General features: G+C 50.9%; 1 protein-coding gene across 3 annotated transcripts in view; it reads right to left on the minus strand.

The window, feature by feature from the left end:
• Positions 1 to 480: 480 nt before the first annotated feature.
• Positions 481 to 22,588, minus strand: part of rcbtb2 (regulator of chromosome condensation (RCC1) and BTB (POZ) domain containing protein 2) — a 44,101-nt gene continuing 21,993 nt past the window's right edge. For 2 of the 3 annotated variants that reach the window (XM_042296520.1, XM_042296521.1), the window contains exons 8-12: positions 20,091 to 20,281; positions 9,235 to 9,361; positions 4,077 to 4,216; positions 2,301 to 2,431; positions 481 to 674 (exon numbers count right to left, since the gene is read on the minus strand). In XM_042296520.1, coding sequence (XP_042152454.1) covers positions 534 to 674; positions 2,301 to 2,431; positions 4,077 to 4,216; positions 9,235 to 9,361; positions 20,091 to 20,281 — 730 coding nt within the window. In that variant the 3' untranslated portion in view covers positions 481 to 533. Of the gene's footprint in view, positions 719 to 2,300; positions 2,432 to 4,076; positions 4,217 to 9,234; positions 9,362 to 20,090; positions 20,282 to 22,588 lie in introns of all 3 variants that reach the window. The other variant, XM_042296522.1, reaches the window with a different exon arrangement.

The raw sequence follows: 22,588 nt of genomic DNA on the forward strand, positions 1-22,588 counted from the left end.
AGGGTGTTAAAATCACTAAAGCCCAAATCTCTTCACCCAGGATCCAATAAGTACACTGTCTGTCCCCTCTCTCCCAGGGTTGAGACATCTCTGTCCCCTCTCTCCCAGGGTTGAGACATCTCTGTCCCCTCTCTCCCAGGGTTGAGACATCTCTGTCCCCTCTCTCCCAGGGTTGAGACATCTCTGTCCCCTCTCTCCCAGGGTTGAGACATCTCTGTCCCCTCTCTCCCAGGGTTGAGACATCTCTGTCCCCTCTCTCCCAGGGTTGAGACATCTCTGTCCCCTCTCTCCCAGGGTTGAGACAACTCTGTCCCGTCTCTCCCAGGGTTGAGACAACTCTGTCCCGTCTCTCTCTCAGATAGGCATCCATCTGCCTTCATCCCTCTCTTCCACCCCCCTCTATCCCATCCCCCATTCTCCCATTCCTCTTCCTGTTCCTCCAGCCCACTCCCCATCCCCCCCCACTCCCCCATCCCCCTCACCCATTCCCCAGTCTCTTAACCCAGAGTCTTAGCTAGTGGGCTGTCGACAAGTCAGTTTTTGAAGGCCCCATATCGGCTAGCTTTACTGATGAAAGCCTTCAGCAGCTCGTGGTCCATGTCGGCGAAGGCCTGCGTCTGCGTAACGGCGGTCAGGTGGTTGACACAGAACTTGAAGCAGAACTCTTCCAGGTCCTGTAGGAGGAACAGGGAGATGGATGGCTGGTCAGTGGTCAGCGCTGGGGACAGGAGGAGTACAACACAGAGGGAAGTGACTGGTAGAGGAACTACTGGTACAACGAGAACAACACAACGAGAACAACACAGAGGGCAGTGACTGGTAGAGGTAACAACTAGTACAACAGACAGGACAGAGAGGGTCTGTGGGCGGGCTGGTCAGTGTTCAGGGTCTACGGGAGGACAACAGAGAGGTTCTGGGCGGGCTGGTCAGTGTTCAGGTCTACGGGAGGACAACAGAGGGTCTGTGGGCGGGCTGGTCAGTGTTCAGGGTCTACGGGAGGACAACAGAGAGGTTCTGGGCTGGCTGGTCAGTGTTCAGGGTCTACGGGAGGACAACAGAGAGGTTCTGGGCTGGCTGGTCAGTGTTCAGGGTCTACGGGAGGACAACAGAAAGGGTCTGGGCTGGCTGGTCAGTGTTCAGGGTCTACGGGAGGACAACAGAGAGGGTCTGGGCTGGCTGGTCAGTGTTCAGGTCTACGGGAGGACAACAGAGAGGGTCTGGGCTGGCTGGTCAGTGTTCAGGTCTACGGGAGGACAACAGAGAGGGTCTGTGGGCTGGCTGGTCAGTGTTCAGGTATACGGGAGGACAACAGAGAGGGTCTGGGCTGGCTGGTCAGTGTTCAGGGTCTACGGGAGGACAACAGAGAGGGTCTGGGCTGGCTGGTCAGTGTTCAGGTTCTACGGGAGGACAACAGAGAGGGTCTGGGCTGGCTGGTCAGTGTTCAGGGTCTACGGGAGGACAACAGAGAGGGTCTGGGCTGGCTGGTCAGTGTTCAGGGTCTACGGGAGGACAACAGAGAGGGTCTGGGCTGGCTGGTCAGTGTTCAGGGTCTACGGGAGGACAACAGAGAGGGTCTGGGCTGGCTGGTCAGTGTTCAGGTTCTACGGGAGGACAACAGAGAGGGTCTGGGCTGGCTGGTCAGTGTTCAGGGTCTACGGGAGGACAACAGAGAGGGTCTGGGCTGGCTGGTCAGTGTTCAGGGTCTACGGGAGGACAACAGAGAGGGTCTGTGGGCTGGCTGGTCAGTGTTCAGGTCTACGGGAGGACAACAGAGAGGGTCTGTGGGCTGGCTGGTCAGTGTTCAGGGTCTACGGGAGGACAACAGAGAGGGTCTGGGCTGGCTGGTCAGTGTTCAGGTCTACGGGAGGACAACAGAGAGGGTCTGGGCTGGCTGGTCAGTGTTCAGGTCTACGGGAGGACAACAGAGAGGGTCTGGGCTGGCTGGTCAGTGTTCAGGTCTACGGGAGGACAACAGAGAGGGTCTGGGCTGGCTGGTCAGTGTTCAGGTCTACGGGAGGACAACAGAGAGGGTCTGTGGGCTGGCTGGTCAGTGTTCAGGTCTACGGGAGGACAACAGAGAGGGTCTGTGGGCTGGCTGGTCAGTGTTCAGGTCTACGGGAGGACAACAGAGAGGCTCTGGGCTGGCTGGTCAGTGTTCAGGTCTACGGGAGGACAACAGAGAGGGTCTGGGCTGGCTGGTCAGTGTTCAGGGTCTACGGGAGGACAACAGAGGGTCTGTGGGCTGGCTGGTCAGTGTTCAGGGTCTACGGGAGGACAACAGAACGTGTAAAGCCTCTTACCCTGGCCTCGTACTTGACGGCAGCAGAGAGCAGTGTAATAGCGTTTTCCTCAGAGATGCCTCTCTTGATGGTCTCCTGACACAGTCTCTTCAGACGCGTCTCACGGTAGAACGTAGCTAAGTCCAGGAGACCTACGGTACACACAGGAGAGATACATGGAATACGGCCCAAATGGTGCCCCAGTCATTTTATAGTGATCTCCTTCTGAGTCCAGGTTGACGGTGGAATTCTAGTGCATTTACAATACTTTCTATAAGCTGTCGTAACTCACATGAGGCCATAGATGCTGATTTTGGGGGTCATTTGCGACCACGTCTGGTAAATAATTAAGCTACGAAAAACACTGTGGTGTACTTATGGAGTTCTTTACACCCCCGCCTGGAGAATAATCTAGGGGAAACACTGTGGTGTACTTATGGAGTTCTTTACACCCCCACCTGGAGAATAATCTAGGGGAAACACTGTGGTGTACTTATGGAGTTCTTTACACCCCCGCCTGGAGAATAATCTAGGGGAAACACTGTGGTGTACTTATGGAGTTCTTTACACCCCCGCCTGGAGAATAATCTAGGGGAAACACTGTGGTGTACTTATGGAGTTCTTTACACCCCCGCCTGGAGAATAATCTAGGGGAAACACTGCATCGTACCTCTGGCGTAAAGGTACGCTAGGGTTAGGTGTCGTACCAGGCGTCAGGGTAGCCTAGTGGTTAGAGTGTAGAGGTGGCAGGGTAGCCTAGTGGTTAGAGTGTAGAGGAGGCAGGGTAGCCAAGTGGTTAGAGTGTAGAGGCGGCAGGGTAGCCTGGTGGTTAGAGTGTAGAGGCGGCAGGGTAGCCTAGTGGTTAGAGTGTAGAGGCGGCAGGGTAGCCTAGTGGTTAGAGTGTAGAGGCGGCAGGGTAGCCTAGTGGTTAGAGTGTAGAGGCGGCAGGGTAGCCTAGTGGTTAGAGTGTAGAGGCGGCAGGGTAGCCTAGTGGTTAGAGTGTAGAGGCGGCAGGGTAGCCTAGTGGTTAGAGTGTAGAGGGGGCAGGGTAGCCTAGTGGTTAGAGTGTAGAGGTGGCAGGGTAGCCTAGTGGTTAGAGTGTAGAGGTGGCAGGGTAGCCTAGTGGTTAGAGTGTAGAGGTGGCAGGGTAGCCTAGTGGTTAGAGTGTAGAGGTGGCAGGGTAGCCTAGTGGTTAGAGTGTAGAGGTGGCAGGGTAGCCTAGTGGTTAGAGTGTAGAGGTGGCAGGGTAGCCTAGTGGTTAGAGTTTAGAGGTGGCAGGGTAGCCTAGTGGTTAGAGTGTAGAGGCGGCAGGGTAGCCTAGTGGTTAGAGTGTAGAGGCGGCAGGGTAGCCTAGTGGTTAGAGTGTAGAGGGGGCAGGGTAGCCTAGTGGTTAGAGTGTAGAGGGGGCAGGGTAGCCTAGTGGTTAGAGTGTGGAGGCGGCAGGGTGGCCTAGTGGTTAGAGTGTAGAGGCGGCAGGGTAGCCTAGTGGTTAGAGCGTAGAGGCCTAGTGGTTAGTGTAGAGGCGTCAGGGTAGCCTAGTGGTTATAGGATAGAGGCGGCAGGGTAGCCTAGTGGTTAGAGTGTAGAGGCGGCAGGGTAGCCTAGTGGTTAGAGTGTTGGACTAGTAACCGAAAGGTTGCAAGATCGTATCCCCCGAGCTGACATGGTACAAATCTATTGTATCTGCCTCCTGAACAAAGGCAGTTTAACCCACTGTTCCTAGGCCATCATTGCAAATAAGAATTTGTTCTTAAATGATTTGCCTCGTTAAATAAAAGGTTAAATAAATATAAGAACCTATGGCGTCCTCCGGAGGCAGGTTGATGGTGTCTGTGTAAAGGTATTCGAGGAAGGCCCTGTAGACCAGGTAAGAGAACTGGTGAATCTCAATAGACTCCTCGTCTGTCTCGTTCAGCAACACACGGAAATGTTCACACCTGAAAACATGGAAAGATGACAACAGATCAGTCACCGTGGAGATCAGTCACCGTGGAGATCAGTCACCGTGGAGATCAGTCACCGTGGATATCAGTCACCGTGGATATCAGTCACCGTGGATATCAGTCACCGTGGAGATCAGTCACCGTGGATATCAGTCACCGTGGATATCAGTCACCGTGGAGGGTGACAACAGACCAGTCACCGTGGAAAATATGTGCCCTGATGTGAAGTTTGAATTCAGCCCATGTTGATCTCCGCTAGCTGCATATTAGATGCACTACATGACCAAAAGTATGTGGACACCTGCTCATCGAACATCTCATTCCAAAATCATGGGCATTAATATGGAGGTGGTCCTCACTTTTCTGCTATAACAGCCTCCAGTCTTCTGGGAAGGCTTTCCACTAGATGTTGGAACATTGCTGCTATAACAGCCTCCACTCTTCTGGGAAGGCTTTCCACTAGATGTTGGAACATTGCTGCTATAACAGCCTCCACTCTTCTGGGAAGGCTTTCCACTAGATGTTGGAACATTGCTGTGGGGACTTGCTTCCATTCAGCCAACAAGAGCATTAGTGAGGTCGGGAACACTGATGTTGGGCGATTAGGCCTGGCTCGCAGTCGGTGTTCCAATTCATTCCAAAGGTGTTCTATGGGGTTGAGGTCAGGGCTCTGCGCAGGCCAGTCAAGTTCTTCCACACCGATCTTGACAAACCATTTCTGTATGGACCTTGCTTTGTGCACGGGGGCATTGTCATGCTGAAACAGGAAAGGGCCTTCCCCAAACTGTTGACACAAAGTTTGAAGCACAGAATCATCTAGAATGTCATTGTATGCTGTAGTGTTAAGATTTCCCTTCACTGGAACTAAGGAGCCGAACCATGAAAAACAGCCCCAGACCATTATTCCACCTCCACCAAACTTTACAGTTGGCACTAAATAGCATTCTCCTGGCTTCCGCTAAACCCAGATTAGTCTGTCGGACTGCCAGATGACGAAGAGTGATTCATCACCAGAGAAATGTTTCCACTGCACCAGTCCAATGGCGGCGAGCTTTATACCACTTCAGCCAATTATTGGCATTGGACATGGTGATCTTAGGCTTGTGTGCGGCTGCTCGGCCACGGAAACCCATTTCATGAAGCTCCCGACGAACAGTTCTTGTGCTGAAGTTGCTTCCAGAGGCAGTTTGGAACTCAGTAGTGAGTGCTGCAATCGAGGACAGACAATTTTTACACTCTACTCGCTTCAGCACTTGGCGGTCCCGTTCTGTGAGCTTGTGTGGCCTACCACTTTGCGGCTGGGCCGTTGTTGCTCCTAGACGTTTCCACTTCAAAATAACAGTACTTACAATTGACCGGGGCAGCTCTAGCAGAGAAGAAATGTGACAAACTGACTTGTTGGAAAAGATGGCATCCCAATAACAGTGCCGTGTTGAAAGTCACTGATCTCTTCAGTACGGGCCATTCTACTTCCAATGTTTGTCTATGGAGATTGCAATGCTGTGTGCTCGATTTTTAACGCCTGCTAGCAACTGGTGTGTGGCTAAAATAGCCCGAATCCACTAATTTGAAGAGGTGTCCATATACTTTTGTAAAGATGCATCTAGTTTCTACACGGAGAACACCAAACATTAGGAACACCTGCCTCCGGCACCTACTACCACTTGCCCGTTCAAATGACACATCAATGTCTTGCCCATTCACACTCTGAAAGGCACACATACACAATCCATGTCTCAAATGGAGTCCAATCCTTCATCTACACTGAGCGACATACAATAAGGGATCGTAGCTTTCACCTGGTCAATCTATGTCAGGTGGGGGTGGGCGGGGGCAGCAGGTGTATTTAATGTTTTGTAAACTCTGTGTTTCAAACAAACACATTTCGAGATGTAAAAATAAATACATTTTCTTTACCTCTGATTTGGCAAATCTAAAAACGATAGCGTTTAAGGCATGAGGATGTTGTGTGCGAGTTTATAAAAAAAGAACCGGAGGGGAAACAATAGCCGTGTCCTTCCTCATAGCGTCAACAGGAAGGACAGACACACCGAAACCGAATCATAGTTTCATACAACACAGTGGAGGAGACAAGGAAGGCAACTACTGGAAATCACCATGTCATTTCAACACAGAAATGTTTGTAGCTGTTTGTGGGGGAGGGGGGGGGTGGCTTAAAAAAACAAACTCTGAACCTGTGGCAACATGTGGCTGTGTGTACAACATGTGTATAATTGAAAGAAGTCACCCGTTTTAGCTTTTAGGGGGTCTCGCTTTGACTAGGGGAGACGAGAAAGAGAGAGAGAGAGAGAGAGAGAGACTTTACTAAGGGAGGAGAGAGAGAGAGGCTTGACTAGGGGAGGGGAGAGAGAGAGAGAGAGAGAGAGAGAGAGAGAGGCTTGACTAGGGGGGAGAGAGAGAGAGAGAGAGAGAGAGAGAGAGAGAGAGAGAGAGAGAGACTTTACTAAGGGAGGAGAGAGAGAGACTTTACTAAGGGAGGAGAGAGAGAGAGAGACAGGCTTGACTAGGGGGGAGGAGAGAGAGAGAGAGAGAGAGAGAGAGACTTTACTAAGGGAGGAGAGAGAGAGACTTTACTAAGGGAGAGAGAGAGAGAGAGACAGGCTTGACTAGGGGGGAGAGAGAGAGAGAGAGAGAGACTTTACTAAGGGAGGAGAGAGAGAGACTTTACTAAGGGAGGAGAGAGAGAGAGAGAGGCTTGACTAGGGGAGGGAGGAGAGAGAGAGAGAGAGGCTTGACTAGGGGAGGGGGAGAGAGAGAGAGAGACAGGCTTGACTAGGGGAGGAGAGAGAGAGAGAGAGAGGCTTGACTAGGGGAGAGAGAGAGAGAGAGGCTTGACTAGGGGAGAGAGAGAGAGAGAGAGAGAGAGGCTTGACTAGGGGAGGGGAGAGAGAGAGAGACAGGCTTGACTAGGGGAGAGAGAGAGAGAGAGAGAGAGAGAGAGAGAGAGAGAGAGAGAGAGAGAGAGAGAGAGAGAGAGAGAGAGAGACAGGCTTGACTAGGGGAGAGAGAGAGAGGCTTGACTAGGGGAGGGAAGAGAGAGAGAGAGAGGCTTGACTAGGGAGGGAGAGAGAGAGAGAGAGAGAGGCTTGACTAGGGGAGGGGAGAGAGAGAGAGAGAGGCTTGACTAGGGGGAGAGAGAGAGAGAGAGAGAGAGAGAGAGAGAGAGAGGCTTGACTAGGGAGAGAGAGAGAGAGAGAGAGAGAGAGGCTTGACTAGGGGAGGGAGAGAGAGAGAGACAGGCTTGACTAGGGAGGGGGAGAGAGAGAGAGAGAGAGAGAGAGAGAGAGAGAGGCTTGACTAGGGGAGGGAGAGAGAGAGAGGCTTGATTAGGGGAGGGGAGAGAGAGAGAGGCTTGACTAGGGGAGGGGAGAGAGAGAGAGAGGTCCGCTCACCAACCAAGACTTCACAAAATGGGACAAACACCAAATTGAGACTCTGCACGCAGAATTCTGCAAAAATATCCTCCGTGTACAACGTAGAACACCAAATAATGCATGCAGAGCAGAATTAGGCCGATACCCACTAATTATCAAAATCCAGAAAAGAGCCGTTAAATTCTATAACCACCTAAAAGGAAGCGATTCCCAAACCTTCCACAACAAAGCCATCACCTACAGAGAGATGAACCTGGAGAAGAGTCCCCTAAGCAAGCTGGTCCTGGGGCTCTGTTAACAAACACAAACACACCCTACAGAGCCCCAGGACAGCAGCACAATTAGACCCAACCAAATCATGAGAAAACAAAAAGATAATTACTTGATGCATTGGAAAGAATTAACAAAAAAACAGAGCAAACTAGAATGCTATTTGGCCCTACACAGAGAGTACACAGCGGCAGAATACCTGACCACTGTGACTGACCCAAAATTAAGGAAAGCTTTGACTATGTACAGACTCAGTGAGCATAACCTTGCTATTGAGAAAGGCCGCCGTAGGCAGACATGGCTCTCAAGAGAAGACAGGCTATGTGCTCACTGCCCACAAAATGAGGTGGAGACTGAGCTGCACTTCCTAACCTCCTGCCCAATGTATGACCATATTAGAGAGACATATTTCCCTCAGATTACACAGATCCACAAAGAATTCGAAAACAAATCCAATTTTGATAAACTCCCATATCTACTGGGTGAAATACCAGTGTGCCATCACAGCAGCAAGATTTGTGACCTGTTGCCACGAGAAAAGGGCAACCAGTGAAGAACAAACACCATTGTAAATACAACTCAAAACTATACTTATTTATTTTATCTTGTGTCCTTTACCATTTGTACATTGTTAAAACACTGTATTTATATAATATGACATTTGGATTGTCTTTATTGTTTTGAAACGTCTGTATGTGTAATGTTTATTGTTAATTTTTATTGTTTATTTCACTTTATATATTCACTTTATATATTATCTACCTCACTTGCTTTGGCAATGTTAACACATGTTTCCCATACCAATAAAGGAATTGAATTGAATTGAGAGAGAGAGGCTTGACTAGGGGAGGAGGAATGATGAAGTTCCTAACATGTATTCCCTACCAGTGACCGGCAGCTATCTCTCTGGGTCTCTCTAGTGACCAGTGGGCTGTCTCGAAGACGGTGATCTGTGTTTTGCAAGCAGGCAGGTTGATAGTGTGGGGGGGGCACAGTGGTACAAAGAACTAAATAACCTTCAGAGTGGTGTTGTACCTCAAATAATAAATGATGTATTTACAGAGGAAAAGTGAACGACCGTAGCAAAACTTCAGTAGAAATACTAAAAACCCTCAGCGCCACCGCATCTACCGAATAAATAAACGTTATCATTGTATTAAACAGTGGTTCTGTGTGACCAAGGCCCATAAGGAGACCACCTGGGTCTGTTTGGAACCGTTTACACAGGCAGCCCAAATTCTGATCTCCCCCCCCACCTACCTCCCAACTATTGTCAAATGAGCTGATCTGATTGGTATAGAAGATGTGAATTGGCCTGCCTGTGTAAACTCAAGTCCTTTTAGGTACCTGATCTTTAGGAGGGCTTTGTGTACGTGGATACACTTTCCATCCACAAGGAACTTGAGATCTGAGATGTCCGGGCTGTCAAACTCCCTCTTCAGAGACTGGGCCACCGTCAGATAGTCATCACCGTCTGAATAACACAGACAAAAAAAAAACAGTCAGTCCTCTAAAAGAGGCCAGAGCAACGAAAACACTCAAATCTATTGGAAATACTTCGAATAATATCTGATCCCAGGTCTGTAACCATCATCCTGCACAGCGTCAGTCTTACCCACGGTTGAGGAGGTGTGTCAGTCTTACCCACGGTTGAGGAGGTGTGTCAATCTAACCCACAGTTGAGGAGGTGTCAGTCTAACCCACAGTTGAGGAGGTGTGTCAGTCTAACCCACAGTTGAGGAGGTGTGTCAGTCTAACCCACAGTTGAGGAGACGTGTCAGTGTTACCCACGGTTGAGGAGGTGTGTCAGTCTTACCCACGGTTGAGGAGGTGTGTCAGTCTTACCCACGGTTGAGGAGGTGTGTCAGTCTTACCCACGGTTGAGGAGGTGTGTCAATCTAACCCACGGTTGAGGAGGTGTGTCAGTCTTACCCACGGTTGAGGAGGTGTGTCAGTCTTACCCACGGTTGAGGAGGTGTGTCAGTCTTACCCACGGTTGAGGAGGTGTGTCAGTCTTACCCACGGTTGAGGAGGTGTGTCAGTCTAACCTACGGTTGAGGAGGTGTGTCAGTCTTAGCCACGGTTGAGGAGGTGTCAGTCTTACCCACGGTTGAGGAGGTGTGTCAGTCTAACCCACAGTTGAGGAGGTGTGTCAGTCTAACCCACAGTTGAGGAGACGTGTCAGTGTTACCCACGGTTGAGGAGGTGTGTCAGTCTTACCCACAGTTGAGGAGGTGTGTCAGTCTTACCCACGGTTGAGGAGGTGTGTCAGTCTTACCCACGGTTGAGGAGGTGTGTCAGTCTTACCCACGGTTGAGGAGGTGTGTCAGTCTTACCCACAGTTGAGGAGGTGTGTCAGTCTTACCCACAGTTGAGGAGGTGTGTCAGTCTTACCCACGGTTGAGGAGGTGTGTCAGTCTTACCCACAGTTGAGGAGGTGTGTCAGTCTTACCCACGGTTGAGGAGGTGTGTCAGTGTTACCCACGGTTGAGGAGGTGTGTCAGTCTTACCCACGGTTGAGGAGGTGTGTCAGTCTTACCCACGGTTGAGGAGGTGTGTCAGTCTTACCCACGGTTGAGGAGGTGTGTCAGTCTTACCCACGGTTGAGGAGGTGTGTCAGTCTAACCCACGGTTGAGGAGGTGTGTCAGTCTAACCCACGGTTGAGGAGGTGTATCAGTCTTACCCACAGTTGAGGAGGTGTCAGTCTTACCCACGGTTGAGGAGGTGTGTCAGTCTTACCCACGGTTGAGGAGGTGTGTCAGTCTAACCCACGGTTGAGGAGGTGTGTCAGTCTTACCCACAGTTGAGGAGGTGTCAGTCTAACCCACGGTTGAGGAGGTGTGTCAGTTTTACCCACGGTTGAGGAGGTGTGTCAGTTTTACCCACGGTTGAGGAGGTGTATCAGTCTTACCCACAGTGAGGAGATGTGTCAGTCTAACCCACGGTGAGGAGATGTGTCAGTTTTACCCACGGTTGAGGAGGTGTATCAGTCTTACCCACAGTGAGGAGATGTGTCAGTCTAACCCACGGTGAGGAGATGTGTCAGTTTAACCCACAGTGAGGAGATGTGTCAGTCTAACCCACGGTTGAGGAGATGTGTCAGTCTTACCCACGTTGAGGAGGTGTGTCAGTCTTACCCACGGTTGAGGAGGTGTGTCAGTCTAACCCACGGTTGAGGAGGTGTGTCAGTCTTAGCCACGGTTGAGGAGGTGTCAGTCTTACCCACGGTTGAGGAGGTGTGTCAGTCTTACCCACGGTTGAGGAGGTGTGTCAGTCTTACCCACGGTTGAGGAGGTGTGTCAGTCTTACCCACGGTTGAGGAGGTGTGTCAGTCTTACCCACGGTTGAGGAGGTGTGTCAGTCTAACCCACGGTTGAGGAGGTGTGTCAGTCTAACCCACGGTTGAGGAGGTGTGTCAGTCTTACCCACAGTTGAGGAGGTGTCAGTCTTACCCACGGTTGAGGAGGTGTGTCAGTCTTACCCACGGTTGAGGAGGTGTGTCAGTCTAACCCACAGTTGAGGAGGTGTCAGTCTAACCCACAGTTGAGGAGGTGTGTCAGTCTAACCCACAGTTGAGGAGGTGTGTCAGTCTAACCCACAGTTGAGGAGACGTGTCAGTGTTACCCACGGTTGAGGAGGTGTGTCAGTCTAACCCACGGTTGAGGAGGTGTGTCAGTCTAACCCACGGTTGAGGAGGTGTGTCAGTCTAACCCACGGTTGAGGAGATGTGTCAGTGTTACCCACGGTGAGGAGATGTGTCAGTCTTACCCACAGTTGAGGAGGTGTGTCAGTTTTACCCACGGTTGAGGAGGTGTGTCAGTTTTACCCACGGTTGAGGAGGTGTGTCAGTTTTACCCACGGTTCAGGAGGTGTGTCAGTCTAACCCACGGTTGAGGAGGTGTGTCAGTCTAACCCACGGTTGAGGAGGTGTGTCAGTCTTACCCACAGTTGAGGAGGTGTCAGTCTTACCCACGGTTGAGGAGGTGTTTCAGTTTTACCCACGGTTGAGGAGGTGTGTCAGTTTTACCCACGGTTGAGGAGGTGTATCAGTCTTACCCACAGTGAGATGTGTCAGTCTAACCCACGGTGAGGAGATGTGTCAGTTTTACCCACGGTTGAGGAGGTGTATCAGTCTTACCCACAGTGAGGAGATGTGTCAGTCTAACCCACGGTGAGGAGATGTGTCAGTTTAACCCACAGTGAGGAGATGTGTCAGTCTAACCCACGGTTGAGGAGATGTGTCAGTCTTACCCACGGTGAGGAGGTGTGTCAGTGTTACCCACGGTGAGGAGGTGTATCAGTCTAACCCACGGTGAGGAGGTGTATCAGTCTTACCCACGGTTGAGGAGGTGTGTCAGTCTAACCCACGGTGAGGAGGTGTGTCAGTCTTACCCACGGTGAGGAGGTGTGTCAGTCTTACCCACGGTTGAGGAGGTGTGTCAGTCTTACCCACAGTTGAGGATGTGTGTCAGTCTTACCCACGGTTGAGGAGGTGTGTCAGTGTTACCCACGGTTGAGGAGGTGTGTCAGTCTTACCCACGGTTGAGGAGGTGTGTCAGTCTTACCCACGGTTGAGGAGGTGTGTCAGTCTTACCCACGGTTGAGGAGGTGTGTGTGTCTTACCCACGGTTGAGGAGGTGTGTCAGTCTAACCCACGGTTGAGGAGGTGTGTCAGTCTAACCCACGGTTGAGGAGGTGTATCAGTCTTACCCACAGTTGAGGAGGTGTCAGTCTTACCCACGGTTGAGGAGGTGTGTCAGTCTTACCCACGGTTGAGGAGGTGTGTCAGTCTAACCCACGGTTGAGGAGGTGTGTCAGTCTTACCCACAGTTGAGGAGGTGTCAGTCTAACCCACGGTTGAGGAGGTGTGTCAGTTTTACCCACGGTTGAGGAGGTGTGTCAGTTTTACCCACGGTTGAGGAGGTGTATCAGTCTTACCCACAGTGAGGAGATGTGTCAGTCTAACCCACGGTGAGGAGATGTGTCAGTTTTACCCACGGTTGAGGAGGTGTATCAGTCTTACCCACAGTGAGGAGATGTGTCAGTCTAACCCACGGTGAGGAGATGTGTCAGTTTAACCCACAGTGAGGAGATGTGTCAGTCTAACCCACGGTTGAGGAGGTGTGTCAGTCTTACCCACGGTTGAGGAGGTGTGTCAGTCTTACCCACAGTTGAGGAGGTGTGTCAGTCTTACCCACAGTTGAGGAGGTGTGTCAGTCTTACCCACGGTTGAGGAGGTGTGTCAGTCTTACCCACAGTTGAGGAGGTGTGTCAGTCTTACCCACGGTTGAGGAGGTGTGTCAGTGTTACCCACGGTTGAGGAGGTGTGTCAGTCTTACCCACGGTTGAGGAGGTGTGTCAGTCTTACCCACGGTTGAGGAGGTGTGTCAGTCTTACCCACGGTTGAGGAGGTGTGTCAGTCTTACCCACGGTTGAGGAGGTGTGTCAGTCTAACCCACGGTTGAGGAGGTGTGTCAGTCTAACCCACGGTTGAGGAGGTGTATCAGTCTTACCCACAGTTGAGGAGGTGTCAGTCTTACCCACGGTTGAGGAGGTGTGTCAGTCTTACCCACGGTTGAGGAGGTGTGTCAGTCTAACCCACGGTTGAGGAGGTGTGTCAGTCTTACCCACAGTTGAGGAGGTGTCAGTCTAACCCACGGTTGAGGAGGTGTGTCAGTTTTACCCACGGTTGAGGAGGTGTGTCAGTTTTACCCACGGTTGAGGAGGTGTATCAGTCTTACCCACAGTGAGGAGATGTGTCAGTCTAACCCACGGTGAGGAGATGTGTCAGTTTTACCCACGGTTGAGGAGGTGTATCAGTCTTACCCACAGTGAGGAGATGTGTCAGTCTAACCCACGGTGAGGAGATGTGTCAGTTTAACCCACAGTGAGGAGATGTGTCAGTCTAACCCACGGTTGAGGAGATGTGTCAGTCTTACCCACGTTGAGGAGGTGTGTCAGTCTTACCCACGGTTGAGGAGGTGTGTCAGTCTAACCCACGGTTGAGGAGGTGTGTCAGTCTTAGCCACGGTTGAGGAGGTGTCAGTCTTACCCACGGTTGAGGAGGTGTGTCAGTCTTACCCACGGTTGAGGAGGTGTGTCAGTCTTACCCACGGTTGAGGAGGTGTGTCAGTCTTACCCACGGTTGAGGAGGTGTGTCAGTCTTACCCACGGTTGAGGAGGTGTGTCAGTCTTACCCACAGTTGAGGAGGTGTGTCAGTCTAACCCAAAGTTGAGGAGGTGTCAGTCTAACCCAAGGTTGAGGAGGTGTGTCAGTCTAACCCACGGTTGAGGAGGTGTGTCAGTGTTACCCACGGTTGAGGAGGTGTGTCAGTCTAACCCACGGTTGAGGAGGTATGTCAGTCTAACCCACGGTTGAGGAGGTGTGTCAGTCTAACCCACGGTTGAGGAGGTGTGTCAGTCTAACCCACGGTTGAGGAGGTGTGTCAGTCTAACCCACGGTTGAGGAGGTGTGTCAGTCTAACCCACGGTTGAGGAGATGTGTCAGTGTTACCCACGGTGAGGAGATGTGTCAGTCTTACCCACAGTTGAGGAGGTGTGTCAGTTTTACCCACGGTTGAGGAGGTGTGTCAGTTTTACCCACGGTTGAGGAGGTGTGTCAGTCTTACCCACAGTTGAGGAGGTGTGTCAGTCTTACCCACGGTTGAGGAGGTGTGTCAGTCTTACCCACGGTTGAGGAGGTGTGTCAGTCTAACCCACGGTTGAGGAGGTGTGTCAGTCTAACCCACGGTTGAGGAGGTGTGTCAGTCTTACCCACAGTTGAGGAGGTGTCAGTCTTACCCACGGTTGAGGAGGTGTGTCAGTCTTACCCACGGTTGAGGAGGTGTGTCAGTCTAACCCACAGTTGAGGAGGTGTCAGTCTAACCCACAGTTGAGGAGGTGTGTCAGTCTAACCCACAGTTGAGGAGGTGTGTCAGTCTAACCCACAGTTGAGGAGACGTGTCAGTGTTACCCACGGTTGAGGAGGTGTGTCAGTCTAACCCACGGTTGAGGAGGTGTGTCAGTCTAACCCACGGTTGAGGAGGTGTGTCAGTCTAACCCACGGTTGAGGAGATGTGTCAGTGTTACCCACGGTGAGGAGATGTGTCAGTCTTACCCACAGTTGAGGAGGTGTGTCAGTTTTACCCACGGTTGAGGAGGTGTGTCAGTTTTACCCACGGTTGAGGAGGTGTGTCAGTTTTACCCACGGTTCAGGAGGTGTGTCAGTCTAACCCACGGTTGAGGAGGTGTGTCAGTCTAACCCACGGTTGAGGAGGTGTGTCAGTCTTACCCACAGTTGAGGAGGTGTCAGTTTTACCCACGGTTGAGGAGGTGTGTCAGTTTTACCCACGGTTGAGGAGGTGTATCAGTCTTACCCACAGTGAGGAGATGTGTCAGTCTAACCCACGGTGAGGAGATGTGTCAGTTTTACCCACGGTTGAGGAGGTGTATCAGTCTTACCCACAGTGAGGAGATGTGTCAGTCTAACCCACGGTGAGGAGATGTGTCAGTTTAACCCACAGTGAGGAGATGTGTCAGTCTAACCCACGGTTGAGGAGATGTGTCAGTCTTACCCACGGTGAGGAGGTGTGTCAGTGTTACCCACGGTGAGGAGGTGTATCAGTCTAACCCACGGTGAGGATGTAGACCGCATTATCTACCAAGAGAATTCTCTTCGATTATAATCACAGCCGTATATATCCCCCCCCAAGCAGACACATCGATGGCTCTGAACGAACTTTATTTAACTCTCTGCAAACTGGAAACGATTTATCCGGAGGCTGCATTCATTGTAGCTGGGGATTTTAACAAGGCTAATCTGAAAACAAGACTCCCTAAATTTTATCAGCATATCGATTGCGCAACCAGGGGTGGAAAGACCCTGGATCATTGTTACTCTAACTTCCGCGACGCATATAAGGCCCTGCCCCGCCCCCCTTTCGGAAAAGCTGACCACGACTCCATTTTGCTGATCCCTGCCTACAGACAGAAACTAAAACAAGAAGCTCCCACGCTGAGGTCTGTCCAACGCTGGTCCGACCAAGCTGACTCCACACTCCAAGACTGCTTCCATCACGTGGACTGGGAGATGTTTCGTATTGCGTCAGACAACAACATTGACGAATACGCTGATACGGTGTGCGAGTTCATTAGAACGTGCGTTGAAGATGTCGTTCCCATAGCAACGATTAAAACATTCCCTAACCAGAAACCGTGGATTGATGGCAGCATTCGTGTGAAACTGAAGGCACGAACCACTGCTTTTAATCAGGGCAAGGTGTCTGGTAACATGACTGAATACAAACAGTGCAGCTATTCCCTCCGCAAGGCTATCAAACAAGCTAAGCGCCAGTACAGAGACAAAGTAGAATCTCAATTCAACGGCTCAGACACAAGAGGCATGTGGCAGGGTCTACAGTCAATCACGGACTACAGGAAGAAACCCAGCCCAGTCACGGACCAGGATGTCTTGCTCCCAGGCAGACTAAATAACTTTTTGCCCGCTTTGAGGACAATACAGTGCCACTGACACGGCCTGCAACGGAAACATGCGGTCTCTCCTTCACTGCAGCCGAAGTGAGTAAGACATTTAAACGTGTTAACCCTCGCAAGGCTGCAGGCCCAGACGGCATCCCCAGCCGCGCCCTCAGAGCATGCGCAGACCAGCTGGCCGGTGTGTTTACGGACATATTCAATCAATCCCTATACCAGTCTGCTGTTCCCACATGCTTCAAGAGGGCCACCATTGTTCCTGTTCCCAAGAAAGCTAAGGTAACTGAGCTAAACGACTACCGCCCGTAGCACTCACATCCGTCATCATGAAGTGCTTTGAGAGACTAGTCAAGGACCATATCACCTCCACCCTACCTGACACCCTTGACCCACTCCAATTTGCTTACCGCCCAAATAGGTCCACAGACGATGCAATCTCAACCACACTGCACACTGCCCTAACCCATCTGGACAAGAGGAATACCTATGTGAGAATGCTGTTCATCGACTACAGCTCGGCATTCAACACCATAGTACCCTCCAAGCTCGTCATCAAGCTCGAGACCCTGGGTCTCGACCCCGCCCTGTGCAACTGGGTACTGGACTTCCTGACGGGCCGCCCCCAGGTGGTGAGGGTAGGCAACAACATCTCCTCCCCGCTGATCCTCAACACTGGGGCCCCACAAGGGTGCATTCTGAGCCCTCTCCTGTACTCCCTGTTCACCCACGACTGCGTGGCCATGCACGCCTCCAACTCAATCATCAAGTTTGTGGACGACACAACAGTGGTAGGCTTGATTACCAACAACGACGAGACGGCCTACAGGGAGGAGGTGAGGGCCCTCGGAGTGTGGTGTCAGGAAAATAACCTCACACTCAACGTCAACAAAACTAAGGAGATGATTGTGGACTTCAGGAAACAGCAGAGGGAACACCCCCATCCACATCGATGGAACAGTAGTGGAGAGGGTAGCAAGTTTTAAGTTCCTCGGCATACACATCACAGACAAACTGAATTGGTCCACTCACACAGACAGCATCGTGAGGAAGGCGCAGCAGCGCCTCTTCAACCTCAGGAGGCTGAAGAAATTCGGCTTGTCACCAAAAGCACTCACAAACTTCTACAGATGCACAATCGAGAGCATCCTGGCGGGCTGTATCACCGCCTGGTATGGCAACTGCACCGCCCTCAACCGTAAGGCTCTCCAGAGGGTAGTGAGGTCTGCACAACGCATCACCGGGGCAAACTACCTGCCCTCCAGGACACCTACACCACCCGATGCTACAGGAAGGCCATAAAGATCATCAAGGACATCAACCACCCGAGCCACTGCCTGTTCACCCCGCTGCCATCCAGAAGGCGAGGTCAGTACAGGTGCATCAAAGCTGGGACCGAGAGACTGAAAAACAGCTTCTATCTCAAGGCCATCAGACTGTTAAACAGCCACCACTAACATTGAGTGGCTACTGCCAACACACTGTCAATGACACTGACTCTACTCCAGCCACTTTAATCATGGGAATTGATGGGAAATGATGTAAATATATCACTAGCCACTTTAAACAATGCTACCTTATATAATGTTACTTACCCTACATTGTTCATCTCATATGCATACGTTGATACTGTACTCTATATCATCGACTGCATCCTTATGTAATACATGTATCACTAGCCACTTTAACTATGCCACTTGGTTTACATACTTATCTCATATGTATATACTGTACTCGATATCATCTACTGTATCTTGCCTATGCTGCTCTGTACCATCACTCATTCATATATCCTTATGTACATATTCTTTATCCCCTTACACTGTGTATGACAGTAGTTTTTTTTGGAATTGTTAGTTAGATTACTTGTTCGTTATTACTGCATTGTCGGAACTAGAAGCACAAGCATTTCGCTACACTCGCATTAACATCTGCTAACCATGTGTATGTGACAAATAAAATTTGATTTGATTTGATTTGAGGAGGTGTATCAGTCTTACCCACGGTTGAGGAGGTGTGTCAGTCTAACCCACGGTGAGGAGGTGTGTCAGTCTTACCCACGGTGAGGAGGTGTGTCAGTCTTACCCACGGTTGAGGAGGTGTGTCAGTCTTACCCACGGTTGAGGAGGTGTGTCAGTCTAACCCACGGTTGAGGAGGTGTGTCAGTCTTACCCACAGTTGAGGAGGTGTCAGTCTTACCCACGGTTGAGGAGGTGTGTCAGTCTTACCCACGGTTGAGGAGGTGTGTCAGTCTTACCCACGGTTGAGGAGGTGTGTCAGTCTTACCCACGGTTGAGGAGGTGTGTCAGTCTTACCCACGGTTGAGGAGGTGTGTCAGTCTAACCCACGGTTGAGGAGGTGTGTCAGTCTAACCCACGGTTGAGGAGGTGTATCAGTCTTACCCACAGTTGAGGAGGTGTCAGTCTTACCCACGGTTGAGGAGGTGTGTCAGTCTTACCCACGGTTGAGGAGGTGTGTCAGTCTTACCCACGGTTGAGGAGGTGTGTCAGTCTTACCCACGGTGAGGAGGTGTGTCAGTGTTACCCACGGTTGAGGAGGTGTGTCAGTCTTACCCACGGTTGAGGAGGTGTGTCAGTGTTACCCACAGTTGAGGAGGTGTGTCAGTCTTACCCACGGTTGAGGAGGTGTGTCAGTCTTACCCACGGTTGAGGAGGTGTGTCAGTCTTACCCACGGTTGAGGAGGTGTGTCAGTCTAACCCACGGTTGAGGAGGTGTGTCAGTCTAACCCACGGTTGAGGAGGTGTATCAGTCTTACCCACAGTTGAGGAGGTGTCAGTCTTACCCACGGTTGAGGAGGTGTGTCAGTCTTACCCACGGTTGAGGAGGTGTGTCAGTCTAACCCACAGTTGAGGAGGTGTGTCAGTCTTACCCACGGTTGAGGAGGTGTGTCAGTCTTACCCACGGTTGAGGAGGTGTGTCAGTCTAACCCACAGTTGAGGAGGTGTGTCAGTGTTACCCACGGTGAGGAGGTGTGTCAGTCTTACCCACGGTTGAGGAGGTGTGTCAGTCTAACCCACGGTGAGGAGGTGTGTCAGTCTTACCCACGGTGAGGAGGTGTGTCAGTCTAACCCACAGTTGAGGAGGTGTGTCAGTCTTACCCACGGTTGAGGAGTATGTCAGTCTTACCCACGGTTGAGGTGTGTCAGTCTTACCCACAGTTGATGAGGTGTGTCAGTCTAACCCACAGTTGAGGAGGTGTCAGTCTAACCCACGGTTGAGGAGGTATGTCAGTCTAACCCACAGTTGAGGAGGTGTCAGTCTTACCCACGGTTGAGGAGGTGTGTCAGTCTTACCCACGGTTGAGGAGGTGTGTCAGTCTTACCCACGGTTGAGGAGGTGTGTCAGTCTTACCCACGGTTGAGGAGGTGTGTCAGTCTTACCCACAGTTGAGGAGGTGTGTCAGTCTAACCCACAGTTGAGGAGGTGTCAGTCTAACCCACGGTTGAGGAGGTATGTCAGTCTTACCCACGGTTGAGGAGGTGTGTCAGTCTTACCCACGGTGAGGAGGTGTGTCAGTCTTACCCACGGTGAGGAGGTGTGTCAGTCTAACCCACAGTTGAGGAGATGTGTCAGTCTTACCCACGGTGAGGAGGTGTGTCAGTCTTACCCACGGTGAGGAGATGTGTCAGTCTTACCCACGGTGAGGAGGTGTGTCAGTCTTACCCACGGTGAAGAGGTGTGTCAGTCTTACCCACGGTGAGGAGATGCCATGTGACAGCGGGTGTGGCGAAGCAAGCAAAGACATCGTCAGTGCTGGCGAAGTGAGTGAGGTGAGGGCAGGCTACAGCTTGACCCCTACACTGACCCCACATCAGCACCTGACCGCTCTGAGTCTTAGCTGCAGACGTATGGCTGGTGTGGCACGCTGCCACCTCCACCATCCTACAGATGACAGGACAGACGAGGAGGACAGACAGACAGGACAGACATCAGTCTTTTAGACACCTCGCCAGGCCGGACAACCTGACTGTGGCAAAGACAGGTGAAGGATTTCACTGAGCAGCATTAGAGTTCAATAGATACGTAATGATCAACAAGCATTATTATAACAAAAAACGTAGACCGACAAGATAAACACAGGCTGGAACACAACAGTCTCATTATTCCAATGAGCAACCCAACCCAACCCCAACCCTTCCAGGGCTTTTTCACCTCAACCCTTCCAGGGCTTTTTCACCTCAACCCTTCCAGGGCTTTTTCACCTCAACCCTTCCAGGGCTTTTTCACCCCAACCCTTCCAGGGCTTTTTCACCTCAACCCTTCCAGGGCTTTTTCACCTCAACCCTTCCAGGGCTTTTTCACCTCAACCCTTCCAGGGCTTTTTCACCTCAACCCTTCCAGGGCTTTTTCACCCCAACCCTTCCAGGGCTTTTTCACCTCAACCCTTCCAGGGCTTTTTCACCTCAACCCTTCCAGGGCTTTTTCACCTCAACCCTTCCAGGGCTTTTTCACCTCAACCCTTCCAGGGCTTTTTCACCTCAACCCTTCCAGGGCTTTTTCACCTCAACCCTTCCAGGGCTTGTCACCCCAACCCCAACCCTTCCAGGGCTTGTCACCCCAACCCTTCCAGGGCTTGTCACCCCAACCCCAACCCTTCCAGGGCTTGTCACCCCAACCCTTCCAGGGCTTGTCACCCCAACCCTTCCAGGGCTTGTCACCCCAACCCTTCCAGGGCTTGTCACCCCAACCCTTCCAGGGCTTGTCACCCCAACCCTTCCAGGGCTTGTCACCCCAACCTAAACCCTTCCAGGGGTTTTTCAATGGAAAGGTCTTTGCCAAGATACTGAAGTGACTCTAGCCCTGTTTATACCTGGTTCTAACTTGTGTCCTTCATCCTGATTTTGTCCATATTCTGATTGTGGCCACATTTGAAAACCGGTGTAGATAATCAAAAGATACATTGTGATGTGATTACCTCCAGAGGGTCGTCTGTGAAGTGATTACCTCCAGAGGGTCGTCTGTGAAGTGATTACCTCCAGAGGGTCGTCTGTGAAGTGATTACCTCCAGAGGGTCGTCTGTGAAGTGATTACCTCCAGAGGGTAGTATGGGTCTGGATATCTTACAAGTGTAGACAGATCTGGACCAAACCATTTAAAATCACCATTATCCCACCCTCTAATATCACTGGTAGGTGGCACCATTATCCCATCCTCTAATATCACTGGTAGGTGGCACCATTATCCCACCCTCTAATATCACTGGTAGGTGGCACCATTATCCCACCCTCTAATATCACTGGTAGGTGGCACCATTATCCCACCCTCTAATATCACTGGTAGGTGGCACCATTATCCCACCCTCTAATATCACTGGTAGGTGGCACCATTATCCCACCCTCTAATATCACTGGTAGGTGGCACCATTATCCCACCCTCTAATATCACTGGTAGGTGGCACCATTATCCCACCCTCTAATATCACTGGTAGGTGGCACCATTATCCCACCCTCTAATATCACTGGTAGGTGGCACCATTATCCCACCCTCTAATATCACTGGTAGGTGGCACCATTATCCTACCCTCTAATATCACTGGTAGGTGGCACCATTGACTGAACACATCACTATATTTCTTAGAATAAATAAATATTTTGAAAGAGTAGCTGTGAAATAATTAGCACAAAAGGGACCAGGAAATCTGGTCACAATGCAGACTCAGTCTACACCACGTGTAGACACATGGCTGGAAATGACGGCACATTCAGAATGTGGACAAGATCAGGACAAAAAGGATCCATGTTCACTCCAGGTTTAAACAGGGCTATTGCCAATGAATGGTATGCCACCACTAGTATCATCAGTATGGGGAAGACGAGACCAAGAGAACACACTAGCGACACCTTGCATATAAATGAGTTTCTTCATTTCATTTGACAAGGACAAAGTGAGATTTCAATCCAGGACCTAAGGGGTTTAACATGTCACCAAAGAACAGATCTCTTTGCAGTGTGTAACAAGCACCACTTCCACTAAAGTTTTATGTCAAAGCGTAGGCTAATGTCTACGGTAGCTCCATGAACAGACCAGGATAATACTGCTCCATGAACAGACCAGGATAATACTGCTCCATGAACAGACCAGGATAATACTGCTCCATGAACAGACCAGGATAATACTGCTCCATGAACAGACCAGGATAATACTGCTCCATGAACAGACCAGGATAATACTGCTCCATGAACAGACCAG

This window comes from Oncorhynchus tshawytscha, linkage group LG13 (genome assembly GCF_018296145.1).
Source record: "Oncorhynchus tshawytscha isolate Ot180627B linkage group LG13, Otsh_v2.0, whole genome shotgun sequence".
Lineage (NCBI taxonomy): Eukaryota > Metazoa > Chordata > Actinopteri > Salmoniformes > Salmonidae > Oncorhynchus > Oncorhynchus tshawytscha.